The sequence below is a fragment of the Anopheles darlingi genome, chromosome 3, assembly GCF_943734745.1.
Source record: "Anopheles darlingi chromosome 3, idAnoDarlMG_H_01, whole genome shotgun sequence".
Taxonomy (NCBI): domain Eukaryota; kingdom Metazoa; phylum Arthropoda; class Insecta; order Diptera; family Culicidae; genus Anopheles; species Anopheles darlingi.
This window is the reverse complement of record NC_064875.1, coordinates 20,381,467-20,403,475: the sequence shown is the minus strand read 5'-3', so window position 1 is coordinate 20,403,475 and position 22,009 is coordinate 20,381,467. Positions and strand designations below refer to the sequence as shown.

Genomic DNA, 22,009 nt, shown 5'->3' with positions numbered 1-22,009 from the left:
CTTGAATCGGTTTTTGGATCCTAGGTCCAAGGAAATTTATATATAAAAAGAGGTAGTTGAACATTTGTCTCCAATGGAAAAATGTGGAAATTGATAGAGATAAGGAGATGAGATGGAAAGGCTTCTATCAGTCTCTGCGCCAGCGCTACATAATGTATGAGCGCATAATCCTCCCGCTATAATCTACCAGACAAATCTGTCTTTGCAATCGGTTAAAGTGGTAATCGCAGAAAGCCCCAGCAGCAACCATGAGGATGAGAGAAAGCAGACGCAGCAGGAGCAGCAGCAGCAGCAGCACCGCGGAAAGGATGGAAGTGGCGAGGAAATTATATTGAATTAATGAGTCTCATTAGCGTCACGCTATGCGAGTAGACTAACAGCAGCAGCAGCTACAGCAGCAGCAACGGAAGCAATCGGTGAACCGTAGCCATCATACTTGCTTTGACTAACGCCGGCTTTTCCGAGGAAATGGCTTCCTTCTTGTTCCCTCTTCCTTCTCCTCGCGAGTGGAATCTTCGATTTCGGAATGCTTTCCATCGGTCGCTAGATGCCGCCCCGGGGGAGATCTTCCCCTCGATTGTATTTCAATGTTTTCGCCGCAACTCAAACCAAGCTCGAGGCACAGCACAGCAGCCTTTGCCTTTTCCTTTTTCGAAATTTTTCATCTCACTAATCCCGTGAACTGCAAAAGTACCGGTGGAAAAAGGTCACGGTATCCATCCTGTGCGATGGAGGAAGGAGGGTTGTCCTCCCTCTCCCTCGGTGCGGGGGTCATCGGAAATCGATCTCACAGCGCGGCGAGATGCCAGTGGCAGTATAGTGACTAAGCGTTGCGAGGAGAGCGCCTGCGCGCCCGTGTCCATGGATAAAAGGGGGGTCATGTGGCGGTCCGCAAGTGAAATGTAATTAATTTCCACTTTTTCCACTCCCTTCCTTACTGCCACGCTGTGCCGCATGTGCGTGTGTACGTGCGTATGTGTGCGTGTATAATGGTCTGACGCGCGCGCGTTAATAATAAACTGCGCTGCAATTCAAAACTCGGATGTTCTCGGTCGGTCGCCATCTTGTTTCTGTTCGTAAGGCTTGCTTCGATAAGATGAGAAAAGTTTTGTATCGAACCTTACGGCGTGCTAGGGTCCCGGCGTGATCTACCGTGAGAACCGCAGACATTTGCGCGAGGCGCCCCCAGAAAGGCTTGAGGTCTATGGCCTCCCCCTCCCCCTCAACCGGCCAACCTGCTGGGTGGTTTCCATGATGATGATGCCGGCACTTGAAAAGAAAAGTTTCTTTTCAAACCCAACTCTTATCAGTGGTGGTGGTGAGGAAGAGAAAAAAGTAAGAAGTCGTACAATGATCGATATGGTTGCCTTCAACGTCCCAAAAAAAAAAAGGAAACGCCAAGGGAACTCCCATTTTCCCGCAAGGCTCTGACTGTGTGCGAAAGTACATTCACTTGGCGCGAGGTGCTTCAGACGCTTCCGAGCTTGAAGTCCGTGTTTCATTTTTTATTGGATTCATCGAGTGAAGCACCGAGCGCACAAGACGATGGAGCAGAGGAAGGGCTGAGGTTGAAGGAAGGACCGGGGAATCATCGCGAGGAGCGGGGATTCGGAAAAAAAAGGTTCCCAAAAAGAAGAAGAATGAAAAGCAATCAGCGCAACCCGGGCCCGGCCCGGCGCTCCCCGGAAATGAAGGTAATTGGAGGGTTGTGAAGGCCGTGGAGGCTTCCGTATGGTACGGGGCACCTCACCGGAGGCGAGGAAAATTATCCAAAAACATAACTAAAGTGGAGCGAAGCCGGCAGGGGAAAGGACCTCCGAGAAAAAGGGGTTTCTGTCCGTCCTTCTCCGAGGGAGGGGTGTTGGTGCGTGATTAATTTTCCCCGTTTTCGTTTCGAAGGCGAAGAAGAAGGACCTCGGGTCATGTGGAGAGTATGTGAGCTTTTGGTTTTGGTGAATGGCTCGAATGGCGTCCCGTTTAAAGCGACGACCGCCACTTTAAGGGCCTAACATTCTCGGTGCGATGCAACAAAGGGTGCGCCTGGTGGCTGGCATGATGGTGGCCACGTGGCAGCGCTGAAGCCGGTAAAGCTTGCCGAGCTTTAGGTGAGCTTTCACGAAGGTCGATAGCAAGTGGTGATGGTGGTGGAAATATGGAACCTCGCGTGCTGGTATTTATTGGTAGAGGAATCGTCATCAATCGGTCGGGAGTTATTGATCGTATTCTCTCTCTCTCTCTCTCGCTTTCCCTCTTGTGGAAAGCACTTGAAGCACTTTACCACCCACCGAGGTGGGGTGGCCATTTCTTGTGAAATCTGAGATCCAAAATGGAGCAACCGATTATGGGCGATAAAGAAGAAGAAGCCGGAAGAAAGAATCTGGACTCACTATATCCGGAATCCTGACTGCAACCGTTTGGTAATCGCAGGACATAGCAGAAGGACACGCAATCCACGAAACACAGACGAGTCCTTTCGGAGACGGACACCGAACCGAGCGGCCAACGGTTGAACACCGATTGCCAATGGTTGAAAGGTATGTTCGCACGCACGAAATGAATGCGTGCTTCATCCTGTCCAGTACTGGAATCACTTCATCTCCCCCGTCGGTCGGTTGACCATCAGATTGGTATAAAAATAAACGACAGATACTACCCACTCTCGTACCAATACTCTGCTGGTTTCGTGCTAGAGAAGGAGGACAAGATTCCGGATGAGCGAGCGAGCAGGAAACGGTTGCAAGCTTCTGAAGCTTCTCATTAAAACGATATCAAACGTGCTGTGGCGGTGCGGTCGTTGCAAAAGGACATTAGCGTGAGTAGGTGGGCCGGTGGGTTGGGTGGGTGGGTGGGTGGGTGGTTCGTGTGTGAGTGGCACCGAAGGCCACACAGAAGAGATTCCCTCGAAGCGGGGGGCGGTTTAGCGTTTCGTTTGTACATCGTTCTCGGGAAGAAGAAGAAGAAGCAACGGCCACAGCACATCGGAACAGATGTTCCGAGAAGCATAAGAGAACGGGCAAAGCTTTCAGAACAAGTGTTCGAGTGTTCGAGGGTACACGTTTGCATGTGTGTGTGTCTGTCCTCGACCGATGTTTAACATAAACCAAATGCGGGTTTAAGTTTTGCTTACCGGGAGCCAGGTTTCAGCCCCAAACCTTCGCACTCTGCTACTTTCTTCGTTTGGTTGTTTCCTTCCACCCACCCTATCCTACGGGAGGGGTGGTTTTCCATTGTGGGCGGTGGCACAATAACGAGGAACATCGTTCGACAGCGCGAGATGGCAGCGCGAGTGCGTTTTGTGGGATTGTGCGCCATTTATAGGTCTCGCTTATAATATTTTCTCGTATCGTATCGTGCGGTTGGATTACTTCCAATGTCAGGATCAGGAGCTCCGTGGCGAATGTGAAGGTGGTACGCTTAACATAAATTCACTTTTATACCACCACAACCACCACCACGGGATGCTCGGAGCATTTAATTTAAGTACAATAAATCGTTCTGCTTCGGTGAAAGCGTCCGTTTCGTTTTGAATGTTCGAATGAATCCGGAAAGAAACAAAAGATGTCATTTTAAAGCTTTTTCTATTGTGTTTAAGGAAAAAATATAAGATAAAAGGATTAAAAGGATTCGTCAATTTATAGTAAAAAATTGAGTAATTTTCTATAACATTACCCAAAATTTTCTGCACAGTACTGGCGGCCACCTCATATGCCTTTTTTGTACGATTAATTTTCATTTGAGCTGGATTTTTGTGATATGAATTCTGATAATTCCTTCTGTTTTCCTTTGAAAATTGTACAATAAATCTCGCTGGGATAACACATTCGGACAGTTAGTACTTATGAAATTAAAATGCTGACGACATTCTTGCTTCACAGACCGCTACGTAAATCGTACCAAATCTTCTTTAACTAGCTTCTTTGTAGGACCGAATGATCGACAAAATCCTTTTCTGCGGAAACTCTTCTTTGCACAAAATTCTTTTGAATGTTATCGCAATAAGGAAAACATTTGGTTTCACTCCACAGCTACACACCTTTGCAAAATCGTTCTCTTACGGGCAAAGTTAATTGAGTAAATAATCTTGAACCGTCCCATTGCGATTGGCAATGTCGAATTTGTTTCATTTGTTTTGGAGTTTTTTTTTCGTTTGTTATATTGTCTACCTTTGAATTGGGTCAACACTTGTTCATAAATAGGTGTTTCGCACATCCTTCTGTATATAAAGAAAACACTTGTTCATACAGATTCCTTCCAGTGCCGCCAGTAACGTATGAATAAGGTATTTTGAGATTAGTTTGGAAATTTTAAGAATTTTTTCGGTTTTTCATCTAGCCAAATCGGGTTGTGATAGTTAGTGTGCAGATTACCCTGACAAAATCGGAGAATACTTTCTAAGGTGTGCTACAATTTTAACAAAAAAAAACTATCACAAAACCAACAAACTAGTAAAAACAAAGCGCTATCGAAAGGTTGGCGATATGTCTACTACGGACAGTGTGCAGTGACAAAAAAGAATCGACCTGATTCCAACTGAAACAGGCTTCACGCATTGATTGCCTACTTGTAGGGGTAATTTGAAAGAGAGAACGAGAAGCAAAATCAGTACAAAAGAGTTCGAGAGAGATAGAGATGCGAGAAGAACAGAATTTTTCGTTTGTTTTTTACAATTTCTTGACTCAAACTTTTGTTCATTTGACCTAAACAACAAAATTAACAAAAACGACTAACCATTAATTGCTGGACATCATCCCCATCTTTAATCTGTCAGCAGTGCGCAGCTTTTTACGTATCTTTCCCCGCTGGTCAAGTTCCTCGCTTGATTGCCCGGAACTCCCTTAAACGGCGGGGATTACCCTCCGAGTGTGCCGTGGATCGTGATTTCTTCGAGTCATTGTCACCTGAGGAACCCTGTTCCCCATTTCTTGTTCTCCGGTGGGCCAATCGGCATTATCTCGGTGGGGGTTTTGCGAGGTGCAAGACAAATTAAATAAACCCATACGACTAGCTCCACGCACGACCTCTAGACGCAGGAAGGCTTCCCTTTCTTCTCCCCCTCCTCCTAAGCACAGAACTTGTTTTTCCGATCACGCCGGTTTCCACCGCGAGGGCCGAGCGCGATGGGTTTTTCGGTGTTGCGTCAGTCGAACCGTCAGTCAGTCACTCATCCGAAAACAAAACCTGATTTCACCTGCCTGCCTGCCTGCCTCACCTGCCAACAATACCGGCTTACTGGTACGCACCACTAGCAGCAACAGCAGCAGCAGCAGTAGCATTGTGGTGTGGGCATGCGGTAGTGATCTGCATGTATAGCGGGGGGCTTGTATCGCGAGCTCGATCGCAAACCGTCGGACCTCGAGACGCTCAGAAACTTTACAGCCACCGAGGCCGCCGGTTCAGTAAGATTGCGCCGATCGTGTGGATTTTCGGGCCACTGCGTGAGCGTGTGTGCGTTAGCGCAGCAGCGTGGAGAGAAAAGGATTCACCAAACCCACCCCGTCGTCGTCGTCGTCGTCGTTGTTGTTGTTTGTTTTGTGTTGTCGATCGGGGTGTCGATCGAGCTGTTCACCTTTTTGGCGATCGCTCAGTGCCGCCACGGATCGCGCCCCGTTCGGTTGTAGTGCGTGAACCGCAAAACGGGCGACCGATGATGCTGAGGTGTGGTTGATCGAGAAATCGAGCATCGAGAAAGGCTGACGGTGACTGTGATACTACTAGTGCTCGATGATACTAGTGTGGTGGAAGTCAAGTGGAAGTGTTGTCTAGATAAGTAATCCGCTGGCTGGTGACTTGCCAAAAAGTGAACAATGAATTCCGACATGAGGACATTCCGACTGCTGGCCCTGTGCGGTGTTGGTGCGCTAGTGCTCCTTACCACGGCGCTACTCGCCCCAGCGGAAGCCAACTTTATCACTTACGTCGACGATTCTGGCGAAAATCTACCAGACGATTACGTACTCGATGATGAGCGGCGAGTGAAGAAGGTACGGCCGCAGGATTACAACGAAGCGCTCGATCGGCTGATCGCTAACGCGCTCAATACGTCCGAACCGGCCAGGAACAGTACGGTGGCCCCCAATGTGACGTACTCGAGCGTTCCGCCAAGTATCGCCTGCATCGGCGCCCGCAAGGTAGGTAAAGCTTGGAACAGTTAATATTTGGCCGCTTTTGTTTAATCATTGCAGCGCGCCTAGTGGTCACTTTGTCATTCCGTTGACAGCGTTTTAATCATTGTAGTCTGTTTATTTAGTGGTAATTTTTTTGTCAAAATTGATCTATGCCTTCAAAAGTTAACGCCGATGGAACGCAAAGGGAGAAAAAAAAATCTGCACACTCACTGTAAAAATTGGATTTGGCTGGAGAAAACACCGCGAAAGTCTTGATATTTTCAAACTCAACTCAAAATACCATATGTAGACGTTAGGAGGGGACTTTTACCTAGACTCTAGCAAAATAAAACAGCCGAAAAGTGTAACGAATGCCCAATTCTGCAAAAAAAATTGAATCAACACTCCTGGGATCTCTCAGCGTGATTCCACCAAAAAAAAACTCACGACAGTCGACATAACAGTTCGGGAAATATTTTTAAAAGAAATTTTAAGGTCATAAAAGCTAGAAAATAGCCAAATAGCACGCTAGAGCACAGCTTGATTGCTCAAATCCGTGCTAAGCAGCTGTACGAACAAGTGTTGACCGAATTCAAACCATGCATTTCGATGGACGGTGCAACAAACGTAAAAATGCATTTCAAAAAATACCGGGCAAAAAATTTGCTTTGCCAATCATTGAGGGAGTGGTTTAGAAAGGGTTTGGTTTCTTTACGGAGATTAATTTGCCCATAAGATGATAATTTGGCATGGGATTTGACAATGTGGCGACAAATCAAATGTTTTCAGCATTGGGGTAACGTTCATTCGAAATTTGTGCGAGAAAAGAGTGTCTATAGAAAAGGATTTTGGTCTTCATTCGTCCACCACCAATCCTGTGTAAGTTTGACATGATTTAGGTAGCTCTTCTTGCCGAAGGTATGGCGTTAATGTTTTGTATTCAAATAGATCGATTTCACAGGGAAAACTATCAATCCACAAAAATGTCTAGATTTTCGTTCCATCGATTTCTATTTGACAATTATCATAAGTAAACTTTAAAAGTATATCAGAAATGTATAAAAACCAACTAAAATGAGGGTGATGTGCAACAAGAGGGCAAATGATGTGACTTACAGTACTGTGCAAATATTTTTGGGTGATGTCAAAGTTAAAGTTGAAAAAGTTATATAAAAAACTAATGAATAATTTGCATCAATATTTCTTATTAAAGGCAATAAGAAAACCTACAAAATGACACCTTTCTTTTCTTTATACGTCATTTTTTGGCTGAGATATGACCTATTTTGTGCGGCCAAGTATTAACTGTTCCAAGCTTTATTGGCAGTGCGAGCGTCTTCGAAGCTGCTGAACCTGAAGAAATGGATCTGTAACAAACTAGAAACAACCCCTGCGGCGTCTTCTCTCTTGTCGGGGAGAGAAAGAGAGAGAGAGAGAAAGAGAGAGAGGGGAACGAATCCCAAGGTTGACCTTGAACTGGTAACAACACCGCCCGGTTGGTGCCCGCTTTTGCGGCGAGACTCTGCGGTTGTGCGAGTGGTTATACCGCTCGGCATAAACCAGCTCCAGCGAGCGTTACGCTTTGTTAGGCCAGCTGAAGTAAGCGATCGTGCCTAGTGTAGGAGCGTCACTGGGGGGAGGGGAATGGTGGATCTTGGAGTTCATCAGGCAAGGAGTGTCATCAAGCCGCGTTTTTGGGGGGATTCAGGCACGCAAGAAGATGAAAGGCATTCGAATTTCAGTAGCTCTCCAGTATCAGCAATAGCAGCTATCAGTTGACTCATCACCATCATGATTCCGTGCGTTTCGATTAGCATTTAGCTATCAAACACACCTCAAACGCCATTACAGGAAGCCGTTGTGTTAATTGCGTTGACCGGTTTGCCTCGGAGGAGGAGGAATAGCAGTTTTTTCTTGCTTGCTTGCTTGCTTGCTTGCATGCACCGTCAACTCTGGCAGGAGAAATGATTAAGACATAGGCGAGCGGAATACGATATACGGAGTCGATAGGAGGCTATAATGATGTGCTTTAATAGCTACCGTCATCTGCCCCGGTATTTGTCACCCGAAGGAGCTCGAGGCCGTTCGCTTTTGCGTGCTAAAAGCCGGAATCGGAATACGTGAACGGGTTCGGTGCATTATGACAGCGCGTTCGACCGATCAGTCTACTAGATTGACGTTCTGGCAAAGCCTAACAAATGTCAGTAAGGTTCTAGGAGAGGAATAGTAGGCAGCCGTGCAATAAATGAGCAACCAGGCGTCCGCCATTCCGCACGCACGATTTCGATTCGTTCCAGCATCCAATAAATGTGCGCTTTTATCAGAAAACTGTTCCCCCGGCAACCCACCTGTGGAATGTGTTTGCACAAAATAACAAAAGTTACTCCAAAAGCAACGGGCTCTCCTGTTTTATTTTTTGTAAAACTTTCATGAATTATGCATCAGCGTGGTGGAGCGAACCGTTTTCGGTTCGGTTTTATTGCACTGACCCTAATAATATTGGGTTTCTCCCCCCCCCCCCCCCCCCCTTTTTCTGCCAACCTGAACCAGCGCCAGCGACGAAAAGTGCCAGTGGGAGCAGGAAAATCACACAAAACCCATTCTCGTCGCCATCGCCAACCTTGCGCGCACATTTATTGCCCCTTTCCCATATAAATACACATGTATCGCGGTACCGGTGCGAATATCGGTGCAGCAGAAATCACAAAAGAAAAAAAATATATAAATCAGAAAGAAGTGCAGCTGGCGTAGAGCTGCATCATGCATTTCGGACCCGCGCATACACTTCTCCTTATCTCCTTGCCGTCCTCCGGACGGAGCTGCATCGACCTTTGCGTGCCGCGTATCCGCTGCAATCGCGCAACTTTGCGGCAGCATTGCAGCCCAACAACGGCTTGCCGCCTGTGAGGGGCACCTCTTTGAAGGTCCGGTTACTTTCCCTCGTCCAGCCTGCTGCTGCTGCTGGTGCTGGTCTGTGTGGCCTTTCGCCATGGTGAACCAGCAACGAAATCGACGAAAAATGTTTCCTTCGTTATCGTCTGCCGACCGGTGGTTCGCAGCTGCAAACCACGGCCACGAACTCGAACATTGCGTTGCCTTTCGGAACATGCTGCACGGTCCGCAATCGTACGTACAACAACGAATCTGTTCTGTTCCGTTCTTCATTTCGAACGCTTCTTCTCTGATTTTCATCACCGGCAGTGACCGCAAATATATATAGATATATATGCTTGGCGGTTGGTTCTGGTTCTTTCGTTTTTCGCGACTCCTACATCGAGTAGTCTGTAGCGCCAAACGGGTGGCGAAATGGAGCGCAAAACAAGTGATGAAATCAGATCCCAACGGAAAGAAGAACTCGCGCAAACATTAGCACTAGGACAAGTTTAGACTGGTTTCGTGCAGTGATAGCAGCAAGTTTGGTAACTCTGCCTTTTTGAAATCTTCTTAATCTGACACAAATATGGCTGTTTAGTTGAGCCGAATATGGGAGAGATTTCTGACATCGTGCTTTGCCAATTGATAATACGAGAAATTGGCAAAGATTCTTTAAGGCAGATATTTAAAATTCAAACTAACGGCTAAATTGTGCGAGAGAAGATGCTGTTGGAGAGTTGATAGAGAAAATAAACCAGCATATTCTAGCCCGTGAAATAGGGCAAACAGTTAGTTCGGTCTGTTCCCGAAGGAGAGATGAAAATTTGCATAACTAATGCTTAATGATATGCCTCCTATGGAGAGGATGGTTTATGGACCTTTGGAAGTCGGACCTTAGCGTAGAAAAAATCCAATCTGATCTAACTAAACGGGGCAGCTTCCGACATATCGAACCCTGTGTATTGGTATTGAAATACACCAAGTATTCAGGAGCTTCCAGAAGAAACATTTGAATCGGTATGCGAGAACAGCAGCAAGAAGGGCAGAGGTTACCTGATATCCTGGTACGGGCACAGAGCCTAACCACTAACCACCATAATCCGTGAATTATTGCGTGATTTTATCGTCGCGGTCTTTGCTTCTTTCCCTTCCACCTGGTCTCATTAATCATTTAGCCTCAGCATATACCGTCGATGGGCCGGCTGACGGTGCGTAAATGTTGCCCAAGGGGACAATCGTTTCATCGGCTCAGCATCACCACCTGCCACCCGATGGATCCGTTCGAGCTCGGATCTACCCGCTTTACGCTGCTGGCCCGCCAGCTCGATTACTACGGAGCGGGATGCCACGAGTATGGCAAGTATCTGCGCTACAACGTCACGATCGATAAGAAGTGTGTTGGTCAAAGGTACGTTGGGTGTGGACATCCCAAGATGTCTTCTGGAACTAAACTTTGGAACTAAACTTTGTAACCCACTGCTGTTCCTCTTCCCGTCAGGTTGATATTCAACGATCGCGGCACACAGATGATGCTGATCCAGAATGGTTCGCTGGTGGTGACGCGCGGCGATCGGATCGAGTTCTACGATGACTTCTGCGTCGAGGAAACCGGTAATATGGTTCTGGCGGCGCACATCTGCGAGATTGCAGCCCAGCAGGAGCTATTCTCCGGTTGGCTCGCAACCGTGACGATCGTCGTGGCGCTGGTCGCTTCGGCCGTGACGATCCTGGCCTATCTGTTCGATCGTACCCTTCCTCACCGCTATGGACCGTTGATTGGAAGTCATGCCGGATTCCTTGCGTTGGCCATCATCGTCGAGCTGCTGCTAGTCACATTCCGGGAAGGTACTGACGAATTAATCCAAGTCGAAATCAAATTTCTAACGCCTCCGGCTTCGTTCCAGATGATTATCGACCGATAGTGGAGGTACTGATTGAGATCTCGTACGCACTGTTCCTGCTGTTCTGTTCGATCCTGTTCTTCTCCTCGGCCACCGGAACGACCAGCATCAACTACCGGTTGCTGTTGGTCGTAGTGTTCTGTATCTCCTTCTGCTCCTTCATTGCCATGGCCCTGACGTTCTACTTCGAGAGTGTCCTCTTCCTGACTGTTCTCGCCAGTCTCTCGGGAGCGCTAGCCATTAGTGGTGCCAACGTGTACACATCGTTCGGCCGGAACCATCTCGGGTTTAACAGCAGTGAGAATCCTTTCGAGATGATCAACGAGGGAAGTACGGCCAAGCGGATGGACCAGCGAAGGGAACTGTAAGTATTGTCCAGAGAATCCGCTGTGGGGGGGTCCAAGAATCATTCTAATGATCCGTATTTCTTCTTTTTTATTACCATCAGGACACTCGTGTCAACGTTTGCGTGCGCTACACAGATCATCGTCTGGATACCGTACTCGATGAGCAAGTACTCGTTGCTCTCCGTCCTCGCCTGGAACGCCATCATCGTGTGCGTCGTGTTCGTTGGGTTGCGACGTCGCTCGATTGGACTGTGTAACGTTGGCAAGCGTCTCAAATCGATGCAATCCAACCAGCAACGTCCACCGCTGGCTGTCGGAAGTCCGTACTCCGAGCAGGTGATGACCCACGATACGCAAACTGTCCTACCATCGCAGTTCCCCGACGAGGATGCCGAGGGAGAAAATGAAATGCGCGTCGTGTGAGCCGCTTATCGTCTGCCGTTCTTCTTCTCATCTCATCAACCGCCCTCAGTATCGTCCTTTCGGCCTCCTTCTGTAGATAGTGCAGCGGTTGCGATTTGCGGTTTCGATAGCAAAATTCTTAATTCAAGGTCACCGCTTTTTGGTGACCCGGCGTCAGCGACTCAAACGGCGCACGAAGGCACGGCCAGTGCTGTGTAGCTGCATAGTGCACAATACGAATAAAGCGATCTACATTTAAAACGATACATACCGAATCGAAGAGATTTGCTCCGATGAGACGAACGCAGAGGCAAGCAGTAGCCTCGCGCTAATGCTGGATGCTGGAGAACCGGTTTTTGGCCGGGTGCCGAAAGGGTAACCGGCACTCGCTGACCTTGAAGACATTCGGAGGGGTTTGCGCATCTCTTATCTGAGAAAGTTTTTCGACGACACATCGCCCGCGTACCTAGCGGAATGTGGCCAGAAGTTTAGCGGCTTTGCATAGATTGGTAGAAGCCGGTGACCGGTTTTTGGTGGCGCAGAATGAGACGATAGACCACCAGTTAAGAAGCTGATAATGATGAATCCAGTTTCTTCATCGTCGAACGACGTTCACTCTCCTATCAATGGGGGGGATTTGTGGCTGTCTTGTAATTTATCGAGTCTAATAAAAACCCGTTCGTCTAGTGACAGATTCGTTTTGATTTATCGATGTTTATAGCTCCTGTGAGCATAATCCGATAACATCCCTAGCAGGTCCCACCAGGCGATAAGTAAGTAGCATCAGATATTGATTTGGATTTGCTACATTGTAAGGTTTTTGGGTCAGAGCAAAATGCCATCAACCGTAGGTCTTTATCAAGGACTAGGGGAATTCACCGCAAAAACTGGCTGCAAAAAAGGGAATGGCTGCAAATAAGAAAAATAAAAAGAGACTTCACGGGGCTTGCAAAATTCCCCATTCGAAAGGTAGTTATAGGAGAGTTGGATTTCCCCCCCGTCTGCCAAGCTGCCGTTCACTGGCGATGGCCTCCAAAGCTTCATTACTACCTCGTCCGTAGTTTCCAATGACTCATCATCATCATCATCGCTCACAATGCATACATGGGTTTCGTTTTGGGTGATAAACGTCGAGTCGAGTCAAAAGTCCCGTATAAAAGGTTCTGTACGGTTGCGACGCCACTAAACCATCCATTGGATCATTATGGACCAAACCAATGAACCATTCTGATCGAGCATGCTTGAGCAACGGATCCGTTCTGGCGGCCCGACTTGATTATGCGTAACGGCGCGCGCGCGCGCTCATACCTATCGCTATGCATGAGCGGTAGCTGCTGCGCGGGAGAACCTTAACCGGAAGCACACCGGAAGCCGGCGTTGTCCACCAGCGTACCCCGTTACGCTCCATTATCAGCCGCCACATTTTGTGACAGTGTTTGTGCAACTTGGATAACACTGACTCACTGGCTGGCTGGTTGTGTTGGCGCAACGTGGACCATCGGGCACTTCGGGAGGTCGTGTAGCTACCCTGGTAGTATCTCCCGGGGGGGTTCTCGGGATCCCGAACGCCGATGGATCGCGTGGGTTACTCCATTTGGCAACCGATTAGATATGGGGCAAACGTGTGCACACTCAAATGGGGCGGGAGGGTGGGCGCTTATCAAACCACTCCAAAACTCGCTTCGACCGAGAGGGATGGCGAAAGATTGCCTCGCGGCGCCCCGTTACAGACGCTGGTAGTAGTCGAGCTGCGCCGATTGTCACCACCAACTCTGGTGGTGGTTGTTTTTGTGGTGGTGGTGGTGGTGGTGACCGTGTGCACGAGACCGGTTCGGAATTCAATACCCCGTCATCGACCGTGAATTAATCAGCCCGCTGTGGTTCGCGGAGGAATTCGGGCGAGCAGCAGCAACAGCAGAAGCAACAGAAGCAACCATTGCAGCGTGAGTGAGAGACTGCGAGCGTACTACATACAAACACACGTACAAAACCGGACAGAATGTCTCGAGCTCGCGATACCTGCGACCATAGACCGGGCGCTACTCTGCTGCTGAGTGAGTGGTGCGCACATCGTGGTTAACCCTCCGTGGTTTTGGCCTCTGGTCGCGGTTAGTAGTACCTTAAGTGGTTGGCGCAAGGTTCTTCTTCGACTCGGTTCGTGTGTGTGTGTGCGTAGTGGCAACTTCGTACGGGGCCAGTACCGATCACAGATGATCATTCGCAGAAGCGTATCCCTCGGTAGAAGCTGCAACCCTTTAGAAGGTGCCATCAACCGTCAGTCGCTGTGGCCCCGTTGAGGTGTGGTCAGTGCTCTCTCTCTCTCCCTCTCTCTTTCTCCTATGGCACCGTGTGCTGTGAGGGGCTCTCCAGGTGTGTGCGTTCGTGTTACGTAAGAGTGTTGATCCAGTTCCCGACTTCCAAAACAAACCTCGAAGCCCGTGCATGGCCTTGTGGCCAGGGGTTGCTTTTCACTCTCGTGTGGTCGTCGTCGTCGCCGTCATCGTCGTCACTGCTGGAACACGTCACATGTCGTCGCAGTGTCGATTGCACACCGTCGCAGCCCAACACCGGTAATTAGGTCTGGCACGATTTGTGAGGCTCACCTATTAACGCCCCGAAGTTGCTTCTGGAGTTGTGTCGACCCCCTGGTACCGGTGCTGCTCTCCGGGTATAGTGTGTGGTTCGGTGGCGTACGAAGTGTCCAACGGAGGCAGAAACAAGCCGATACACGACGAGGCCGTGCTCAGTAGTGACGGTGCTGCAGGGTACGCGTGACATGAGTAACGTACCTTGCGCTTCGTCGGTTGTGTGATGACTCAGTGTTCGTTGGTGGTGGTTGTGATTGAATAGCACGCTTCGCTGACTTCCTTTTACCGATTCTACTGCTGTTGCCGCTGTGACCCCGGGGTATTCTGTTGTGGTGACCCTCCGGTTGGATCGGCACGTCACCGACCGGAGTACTCGTTCGACATTCCGTTCGGCAGCCAGTTGCGCCATGTGGCCGTACTATCGGCGAGTGTTGCCTCTGGCAATGGCTCTAGTGCTCTCGGTTGCAGTGTCTAGGTATGATGCCACCATCAGCAACACAAGTACCGGTGCAGCAGTGCGTGAGAATTCACTGCCGACACTGGGGCAGGAGGAACCCTCGGCCAATATCGGACCGTCACCTACCGCCAGCAGTACCGTGTCGATGACGAATGTAAATGAAAGTGATACTACGATAAGGACTACAACAGTCAACGCTAGTGAACCTGTGCTTGTAGCAGAAACGGTAGCTACCGATACACCCTCAACAGTAGTGACTGAATTGATAACAGTACCGTCAACCACTCAGCTACCTTCTTCCACACCTACAATGCCATCAACGACGACGGCAACCACGAGCACGACAACGCCCGATGCACCACATTCTGGAGGCCGGGAACTACCATCGAATTGCTCGGAATTCAATGTAAGTATCGGGTTTGTTCGAGGCGATTTTCTGAGCCATCGACAATCCACTCGATCCTTCGACGTCACTTGGCGCTTCTTCGCCGCTGATAAGGCTAAGGATCATAAAGCGTTTATCGAGGCGGCGTCTAGCCTTGTGTTACACGAATCCCTGCAGCAGCTCGTGGGTGGCACCGAAGGACGGATGCACGGAGGAACGTTTTGCGATCCATCCCTAATTGCTGTTTAACGAGCACGCGACGGTCGTGACGCCGATGCTCGGTTCAAGGGGCTCGGTCCGAGGGGTTTGTTTGTTGACGGTACGGGCCGGTCGAGCTACATTAGTCCCACGTGCTCGGGATAGCTCCGTTAGCTTCATTCGATCCCCTATCTTTAGTGTCGCCAGTCTGGCGTCTACTGTGACGCCCGAACGATAGGGATCGAACGTTGGCTGGATTTGTTTGCCGATTCGAGATGCAAATGCTGTTGGGATTCAATGTCGATACCGTAGCTCCATCTCAATTTGGGTCTACCACACACTCTTTCTGTTCGTCCAGAAGATCTAAGAGAACTTGACGTGCTAATAGACTTACTTAATTATATTCACTTGTTCTTCGCCAAAAACAAAATCTCAATTTGAGTGCAGTAAATTAAAGTTCTTTGAACACAATGATGTTGCATCACAGCTGCACCGAAAGAATACTTGAAACGACTGTTCCTGGTAGAACTGCACCGCTAAGCTATGAATACTAGATCGACAGTGACAGGAATATGTGAAAGCCCTCTTCCAGTTTTTTAAACAAAGAGCAAGTTTTGTTTTTTTTCTAGAAGGTTTTACATTACTCTTTCAGTTTCACCTGCTTTCAGTATGATTGGTTCGATATAAATTTTTTGTTAATTGTTTAAATGAGTGATGGTCTATCATTTATGTGACAATAGTAAAAGCTCACTTTGCAATACATATTAATACACCTTTGATGAGCCATTTGTTCACATCTGTTGTAAAGGTTAAGTTGTCCCCCTGTATTATTTACATTGGTTTAGTCGACCCATCGTAGCAGTTCCAGTATAGAGTTGTTTGCTTAGGAGTTTTTGTAGATGGAGTGGGTGCATGGGAGGAAAAAAAATCTTTGCACACCTGAAACGTTCGTATAGTTTGAACTACGTGTCTCAACAGATGTAATCAGAAAAACATAATTTTAGAAGGGAGGCAGCTCATGCTATCATAAGTAATCACGCCGCGAATGCTGTAAGGCTTCCGTTTATCAGTCAAAAATATGCTTCATCGTTTGGATTTCATCCGGAAATGTGTTACCAAGCTAAAAGAAGGCTTAAGTATTGTTTTATGGCCTGACGAATCTAAAATTGGAACATTTGATAAAAACCGGCGCAAAACAGATAGGCAGAAAACAACCTATGGTTTGCAAGTTATGTTGACACCCTAGACTCTATGATGGACTCAGTAAGAGTAGAACCACTAAAAAGAAGTTTTTTTTGTGCAAGAGGGCATATCGTTATCGTTAAAACCACTTTTTATGTCCACTCAAAACTAAAACCACTCAAAGCCCTGATTTTAATCGGATTGAAAATTTGTGAACAATTTTAGATAACAATTTCAATTTTACTATTAAAAACAATCACTATTTTGAGGCCATTACAATGAGATTGATCCGGAACGCATCTAAAATCCAATAGGCCTCCCCGATTAAGCTGATGTACACCGAAAAGGCGCGAATGATGAAGTGTTGCCCACCAGGGCAGATGATTCAACCGCAGAGCGACTTCCGCTTCGAGTGCGTAACCGGTACGCAGGACCTGAAGATTGAAACGATCGAGGCGCACTTCTACGGCAACAACGAGTGTATCGAGGTGAGCGAGAAGAAGATCACACTCCCGGTCGTATCGGAGGATCGGTGCGGCCGTGGTGGTCGGAATGCGCTGATGTACAGTGCGGAACAGGGCGATGAGCTGTACGTGCTGCAGAATGGTTCACTGTTGGTGCTGGAGCTCGGTTCGCTGGTGTCGGTATTCGAGAGCTACTGCGTCGAGATGACCACCGACGATCAGCTGGTGGCGAAGGTGTGCGAAGAGGAACCCGGGGAATCGAGGGCGGCCTACGTGCCAGTGTTCATCTGGATCGGTATATCGGTGGCGTCGTTTGTCCTGATCGGCACCACGCTTAGCTACACGTTCGTACCGAAGCTGAACGACACGTTCGGTTGTCTTATCGCGTGCCATGCCGGTTGTTTGGCCATCGGTACGGTCAGCGTTGGGTTGGCCCGGTGTGACGATCACTGTATAGCGCGCGATACGCTGGGAATCGCCGAACTGTTTGCCAATGCATTCCTCGGTACCGCGGTGTTCGCTTTCTTTCTGATGAATGTACTCAACACGGTCTACGTGGCGTACTACATCCCGAATGGGCTCGAGTATGATAGCAAGAACAAGCGGGATATGTACGTGTTTCTGGCCGTACTGTACACCATCAGCTTGGTGCCATTGGTGCTGCTGCCGAAAGGTAAGTCGAGTGACGAGCGCTTGACGATGACGACGCCAATCTGGTCATGTCTCGAATTGAACCTTTTCTTCTCCGTCATCTCGTGCAGGCGGTCTCGTATCGATCGTGTTCATCTATTACGGTTGTATTGCCGTGGCGCTGGCACTCTCTGCCTACTATACACGCCGGCTGACCTCGGGTATCTATCTGCATATCAACGATACGGTCAGTGGTCAAACGAAAATTAATCATGTGCGATTGAATGACATAAGCAAGCAGTAAGTAGCCGGAATGCTATCGTGCTAGGCACACGCCTCTATGGCCTCATTCCTTCCTCTGTAACTCTCTCTCTCTCTCTCTCTCTGTCTCCGTAGGACTCGCCTTTGCCGTATGTACGCGAGCTTCACGCTGGTCTGCTGGATTGTCTTCACCGTGCTGATGCTCACGACCAACATGACCGACTTCCCGCGGATCGTCACCGTCTACAGCATCGTGGTGCAGGGTCTGTTTACCGGCGTGGTGTTTGTCGCGGGCAGCCAGAAGTGGACGATCATACGCGAGTGCTGGAGTAACTCCGGGTCGGCCGATTTGCGCGTACTGGAGAATGGGTTCGAGATGCGACCACTAGGGACCGGCAATCGTCGCACTCCTCGAATCGCTGACGACGGCGACAATGGCGGTACGGTATCGTAGACCAAAGATCGTCACTTCACCGTCCACCTCCGCCATACGCTTTCATGTGTCTGTGATGTGCCCGTGCGTGTGCTGGGCATGCCGGACGCCGGCGAGAGCGAGTCTCATATGGACGTACACATCCACAATGTCGCCGCCAAGTGTTACCGGAAGATGTTCGCACAACAAACAAAGACAAAACCTGCACAGTATTGTTCTGTCCTGTGTACCGTGTGCCAAATGTATGTAAAACGGGTTTAGAGAGCTGGTCCGAGAAGCGACCAATAGGGTGCTTTCTCATACGTCAGACAAACCCGAGCCAGCAGCAGCTAGTGTGTAATTGTGAATTCGAATTCAAATAGTCATGCAAATAGTCGAATAAGTTATTAAGTCACATGGAGAATTAATAAAGAAAGTAACATGAAGAAGTGGATAAAGTTGAAAAAGTCTAGAGTGTCGCTTGTTTTTATTGCGGACAGTAAAATCCACCATTCAATCGGTCAAGATATGAAATCATTTTTCGCCTGAATTACCCAAGGGTGTTGTCGTTATGATTGGAAGCATTATTATTGCACGACAAGTGAGGCTCGGTGTGCATCGATCAGAGCTACTATCTAAGATCAGTCCAGCAATAAATTCGCCTTGCAGCTCTCCTCCACTCGCCAGCCACACGCGGCACTTCAAATGGAACACCGACGGGGTCCGCCCGAACTGATCGTCCACCAACCGAGCATCGAGTACGCAACGGCTCCGTTTTCTGAGCTCGATTAGCTCACGCGCTACGCAAATATGTGACGCGATCGGGCATAAAGAAAAATAATTTAAGGTTTTTTTTTCGTTTTGGGCAGAGCGCTATCCAAACAAGACGCTTCCGGCAAAGACCCACCGCGTCGCGCATCTCCCGATGAGGGCTTCAGTCTCGTGGCGTGGACGGCGATTCGCTGAGCGACCGCGTGTTGACGGTTCGGGGACGATTTTACGATTTCCTCGCTAGCAGATACCCTCACTGGACTGCTGATGGTGCCGGGAACGCACCTTGCTATCGGGTTTTTGCTGATAACGAAAGCTACGTCGGTGTGTGTTAGTGACTAGAGACGTTATGCTGGTTCAAGGGACGTGCTATAACCGGCCAACGGTAATACTACTGCCGGGGCACGGGATAGGGAATGTTTAGTCTAGTGCACTTCGCGTCTAGCGGCAGGTCTTCTTCGGTGGCACCGACAGTGACTGGGTGACGACTGGGTGGTAGTTTCGGATTTGTCGTCGTCGTGAACCGGTGTCCGCGCACGCATCGGTTGGGCATCGCGTCGCTCGCGCATCTATCTTCGCAATCGCCAGTGATGGTTCGCCCGAAAATGCCTTGAGATCGTCAATCGAAATCGATAACCGGCCGACCCTAGACGACGTCATTTTGAGGGGCGTGGATCGTTGCAGTGACACACCTAAAACGAGTGATCGAAAGTTTATGCACGGGCGCGCGCATTTGTCAAGATATTTTTCGTAATATTCTGATACTCGCCTGTATCTACTGGACCGTCCCGTAGGGCCGTTATCTCATCAAACCCCGAAGAAAACACACGCACACGAGAGTGGGGCTTATCGGACAATTAGCCGAACCTGAGGGTATAGTTATCAGTTTCGTAGGGAAGTTCTTCGGTGTCGGTAGTGCAAGGTGTACCCATCGACGAGCCCTGATAACCAAAGTTTCCGGGATATAGGTGGTGTGCATTAAGTGCTGCTGCTGCTGCTGCTGCTGCTCATGAGAGCTGCTTCGGTGCTGGGGTGGTCATCGAGGTGAAGTCGAAGCGAGTGACCACGACCTGCAGTTTCGGGTGGTTAGTCGTGCCGGGACCGGCCAAGTTCGCAGTTCGCCTACGTTAGGCTGCAGTTTACCTTTAGTGATCTCGTGAAAAGTAACCATGGTTCAATCGCACTCGTTCGTCGTGTTAAGCGGCTGCATAGTTGTACTGTTAGTGGTGCACGCGGTTTACGGTGCCGTCGGAAGAGACAAGCAGCCCTTAGAGGGTACCTACGAGGAGTACGACGATGACGGACCGTACCATCGACCGATCGACGTGCCGGATGAAGGTGCTGGTGAATCCGTTGAGATAGCAACCGCTAGCGAAGAGTGGCAATCGCAGGAGCACACCGGCGACACCACGCTGCTGCACTACGACATACTGGATCCGATCACTGATGATGACATTTTCTATTCAGGCGACTACAACTATGACTACGATGGGGTGGAGCCGTCGTCGACAGTGAAAGCAGCAGTGGCCAGCGCACCAGCGGTGGACTCTTCTCAGGAGTCTCCGAATCTCCTGAACGGTGACTTCGGTGGCCACCATGATCCACCGCCCAGTGATATCGAGCAACTGTTTAAAGGAAAATCGGTACTGCCGGTACTGGAAGGTCCGGGAAGTGAGCACCAGAATCATACCAACGTGACTACACTAGGGGTGTTACCGTCTACTACGGAGCTTCCGGTTGACGCTGATTGTAGCCGCTATCAAGTAGGTGTCAAATTCCATCGATCGCCTCTCCCTTCTTCCATGACTCATTTCGATTTCGAAGGTGTTAACACATTTATTTATGGTAATGGTTGGTGACCGCTTTTGCTTACTTTGCCGCACTCGCAAACGTATACAATGTTGCAACTTTTGCGGCCTTGGCGATAAAGGCGTCTGGGGTTAGTTGTTCGGTTCGCTATCAGCAGCCCTGTCTCTATAGCATTGGTTTAATCCGTTGGGCGTTACAATTTCCCATGATACACGGTGATTAGATAGCTGACACTAACACGAGGATAAACCGCTCTCCGTTGATCTGGCACAGTGATTGGCATCGTATAGCACATAATTGTTGTGGTTTTCGTTGTGCTAATCTTTCAGAAACTGTCCGTTCAACCAACGTACGTTAATAGCACCAAGAGTGTGATAAGAAAATGTTGCCCGATAGGTCAACGTATGCTGCACGATGGTACCAGATACGTGGAGTGTGGAACGGACGACTTTGATACGGGCCCCATAAGTTCAACCTTCGAGATGAAAGCGATCGTGGCCCAGCTGCACGAGGGGTGTATCGAAGATCGCGAAGAGGACATTAACCTGCGGGTGCTAGTTGGTGAACCGTGCCCGATGGACTACGGATTGATTGCCTACGGTAAACGAACGAAGGACACGCTGTACGTGATCCAGAACGGTTCACTACTGGTGGTACTCGATCAGATGCTGGAGTACTATATCTACAATGCGTACTGCCTCGATTTCGATCCCCGAGATGGTTCGCTAATCGCGTACGTCTGTGTTTCGGACGTAGAGATGCCACCGGACGTGTTTGGTGGCCAGATGGTAATGCTTACGCTGTGTCTCATAATGGCCGTTCCGTTGCTGCTGGCTACTGCCTTCTTTTACTCCGTCATTCCCGAGCTGCACGATGTACACGGTAAAGCGTTGGCTATGAACTGCATTAATTTCGCCATTGCACTGCTGCTGGAGACATACTTTCAATATCGCACGCATGGCCATCGGTTGGACTCGGATGAGATTGTGCTGGAAAGTTACGCCGAGTACTTCATACTGGCCACCTTCTTCTGGCTCATGGTGAACATCGCCAACAACTGTCTCCATGCTTGGTAAGTACAACGGCAGCTGGCAGCAAGCGGGAGCCCAGAGCTTAACCATGACCTCTGCACTCTGTTCGTACTTTAGGCTTTTCTTGCCAAAACATCGAATACCGACCAACGACAGGAAACGATTCGTAGTGTACGCTTGCATTGCGCAGCTA

At 49.0% G+C, this 22,009-nt stretch overlaps 3 protein-coding genes across 3 annotated transcripts in view; all 3 read left to right on the top strand.

Annotated features, from left to right (window-relative positions):
• The first annotated feature begins 5,380 nt into the window (after positions 1 to 5,380).
• On the top strand, positions 5,381 to 12,341 carry LOC125953755 (uncharacterized). Its single transcript, XM_049683519.1, has 5 exons — positions 5,381 to 6,128; positions 10,154 to 10,386; positions 10,477 to 10,823; positions 10,883 to 11,243; positions 11,328 to 12,341. The coding sequence occupies exons 1-5, from the start codon at positions 5,805 to 5,807 to the stop codon at positions 11,647 to 11,649; spliced, it is 1,587 nt and encodes a 528-aa protein (XP_049539476.1). The 5' UTR covers positions 5,381 to 5,804; the 3' UTR covers positions 11,650 to 12,341.
• Positions 12,342 to 13,274: 933 nt separating this feature from the next.
• Positions 13,275 to 18,654, top strand: LOC125953752 (uncharacterized). The gene is made up of 4 exons (XM_049683517.1): positions 13,275 to 15,079; positions 16,753 to 17,575; positions 17,664 to 17,832; positions 17,929 to 18,654. The coding sequence occupies exons 1-4, from the start codon at positions 14,624 to 14,626 to the stop codon at positions 18,245 to 18,247; spliced, it is 1,767 nt and encodes a 588-aa protein (XP_049539474.1). The 5' UTR covers positions 13,275 to 14,623; the 3' UTR covers positions 18,248 to 18,654.
• Positions 18,655 to 19,295: 641 nt separating this feature from the next.
• Positions 19,296 to 22,009, top strand: part of LOC125953748 (probable G-protein coupled receptor Mth-like 14) — a 3,623-nt gene continuing 909 nt past the window's right edge. Inside the window, exons 1-4 of the mRNA XM_049683513.1 lie at positions 19,296 to 20,314; positions 20,444 to 20,739; positions 21,115 to 21,857; positions 21,934 to 22,009. The exon at positions 21,934 to 22,009 is cut by the window's right edge and continues 43 nt beyond it. Coding sequence (XP_049539470.1) covers positions 20,146 to 20,314; positions 20,444 to 20,739; positions 21,115 to 21,857; positions 21,934 to 22,009 — 1,284 coding nt within the window. The 5' untranslated portion in view covers positions 19,296 to 20,145. The remainder of the gene's footprint in view (positions 20,315 to 20,443; positions 20,740 to 21,114; positions 21,858 to 21,933) is intronic.

What these genes read in the sequence shown, in the direction of transcription:
- LOC125953755 (XM_049683519.1), top strand. Translation starts at nt 5,805, where the DNA reads ATGAATTCCGACATGAGGACATTCCGACTGCTGGCCCTGTGCGGTGTT. An exon ending in AAGAAGTGTGTTGGTCAAAG is followed by an intron (nt 10,387 to 10,476) that starts GTACGTTGGGTG and finishes TCTTCCCGTCAG; the next exon opens with GTTGATATTCAACGATCGCG. An exon ending in ATGGACCAGCGAAGGGAACT is followed by an intron (nt 11,244 to 11,327) that starts GTAAGTATTGTC and finishes TATTACCATCAG; the next exon opens with GACACTCGTGTCAACGTTTG.
- LOC125953752 (XM_049683517.1), top strand. Translation starts at nt 14,624, where the DNA reads ATGTGGCCGTACTATCGGCGAGTGTTGCCTCTGGCAATGGCTCTAGTG. An exon ending in CGAATTGCTCGGAATTCAAT is followed by an intron (nt 15,080 to 16,752) that starts GTAAGTATCGGG and finishes AAAATCCAATAG; the next exon opens with GCCTCCCCGATTAAGCTGAT. An exon ending in TTGAATGACATAAGCAAGCA is followed by an intron (nt 17,833 to 17,928) that starts GTAAGTAGCCGG and finishes CTGTCTCCGTAG; the next exon opens with GACTCGCCTTTGCCGTATGT.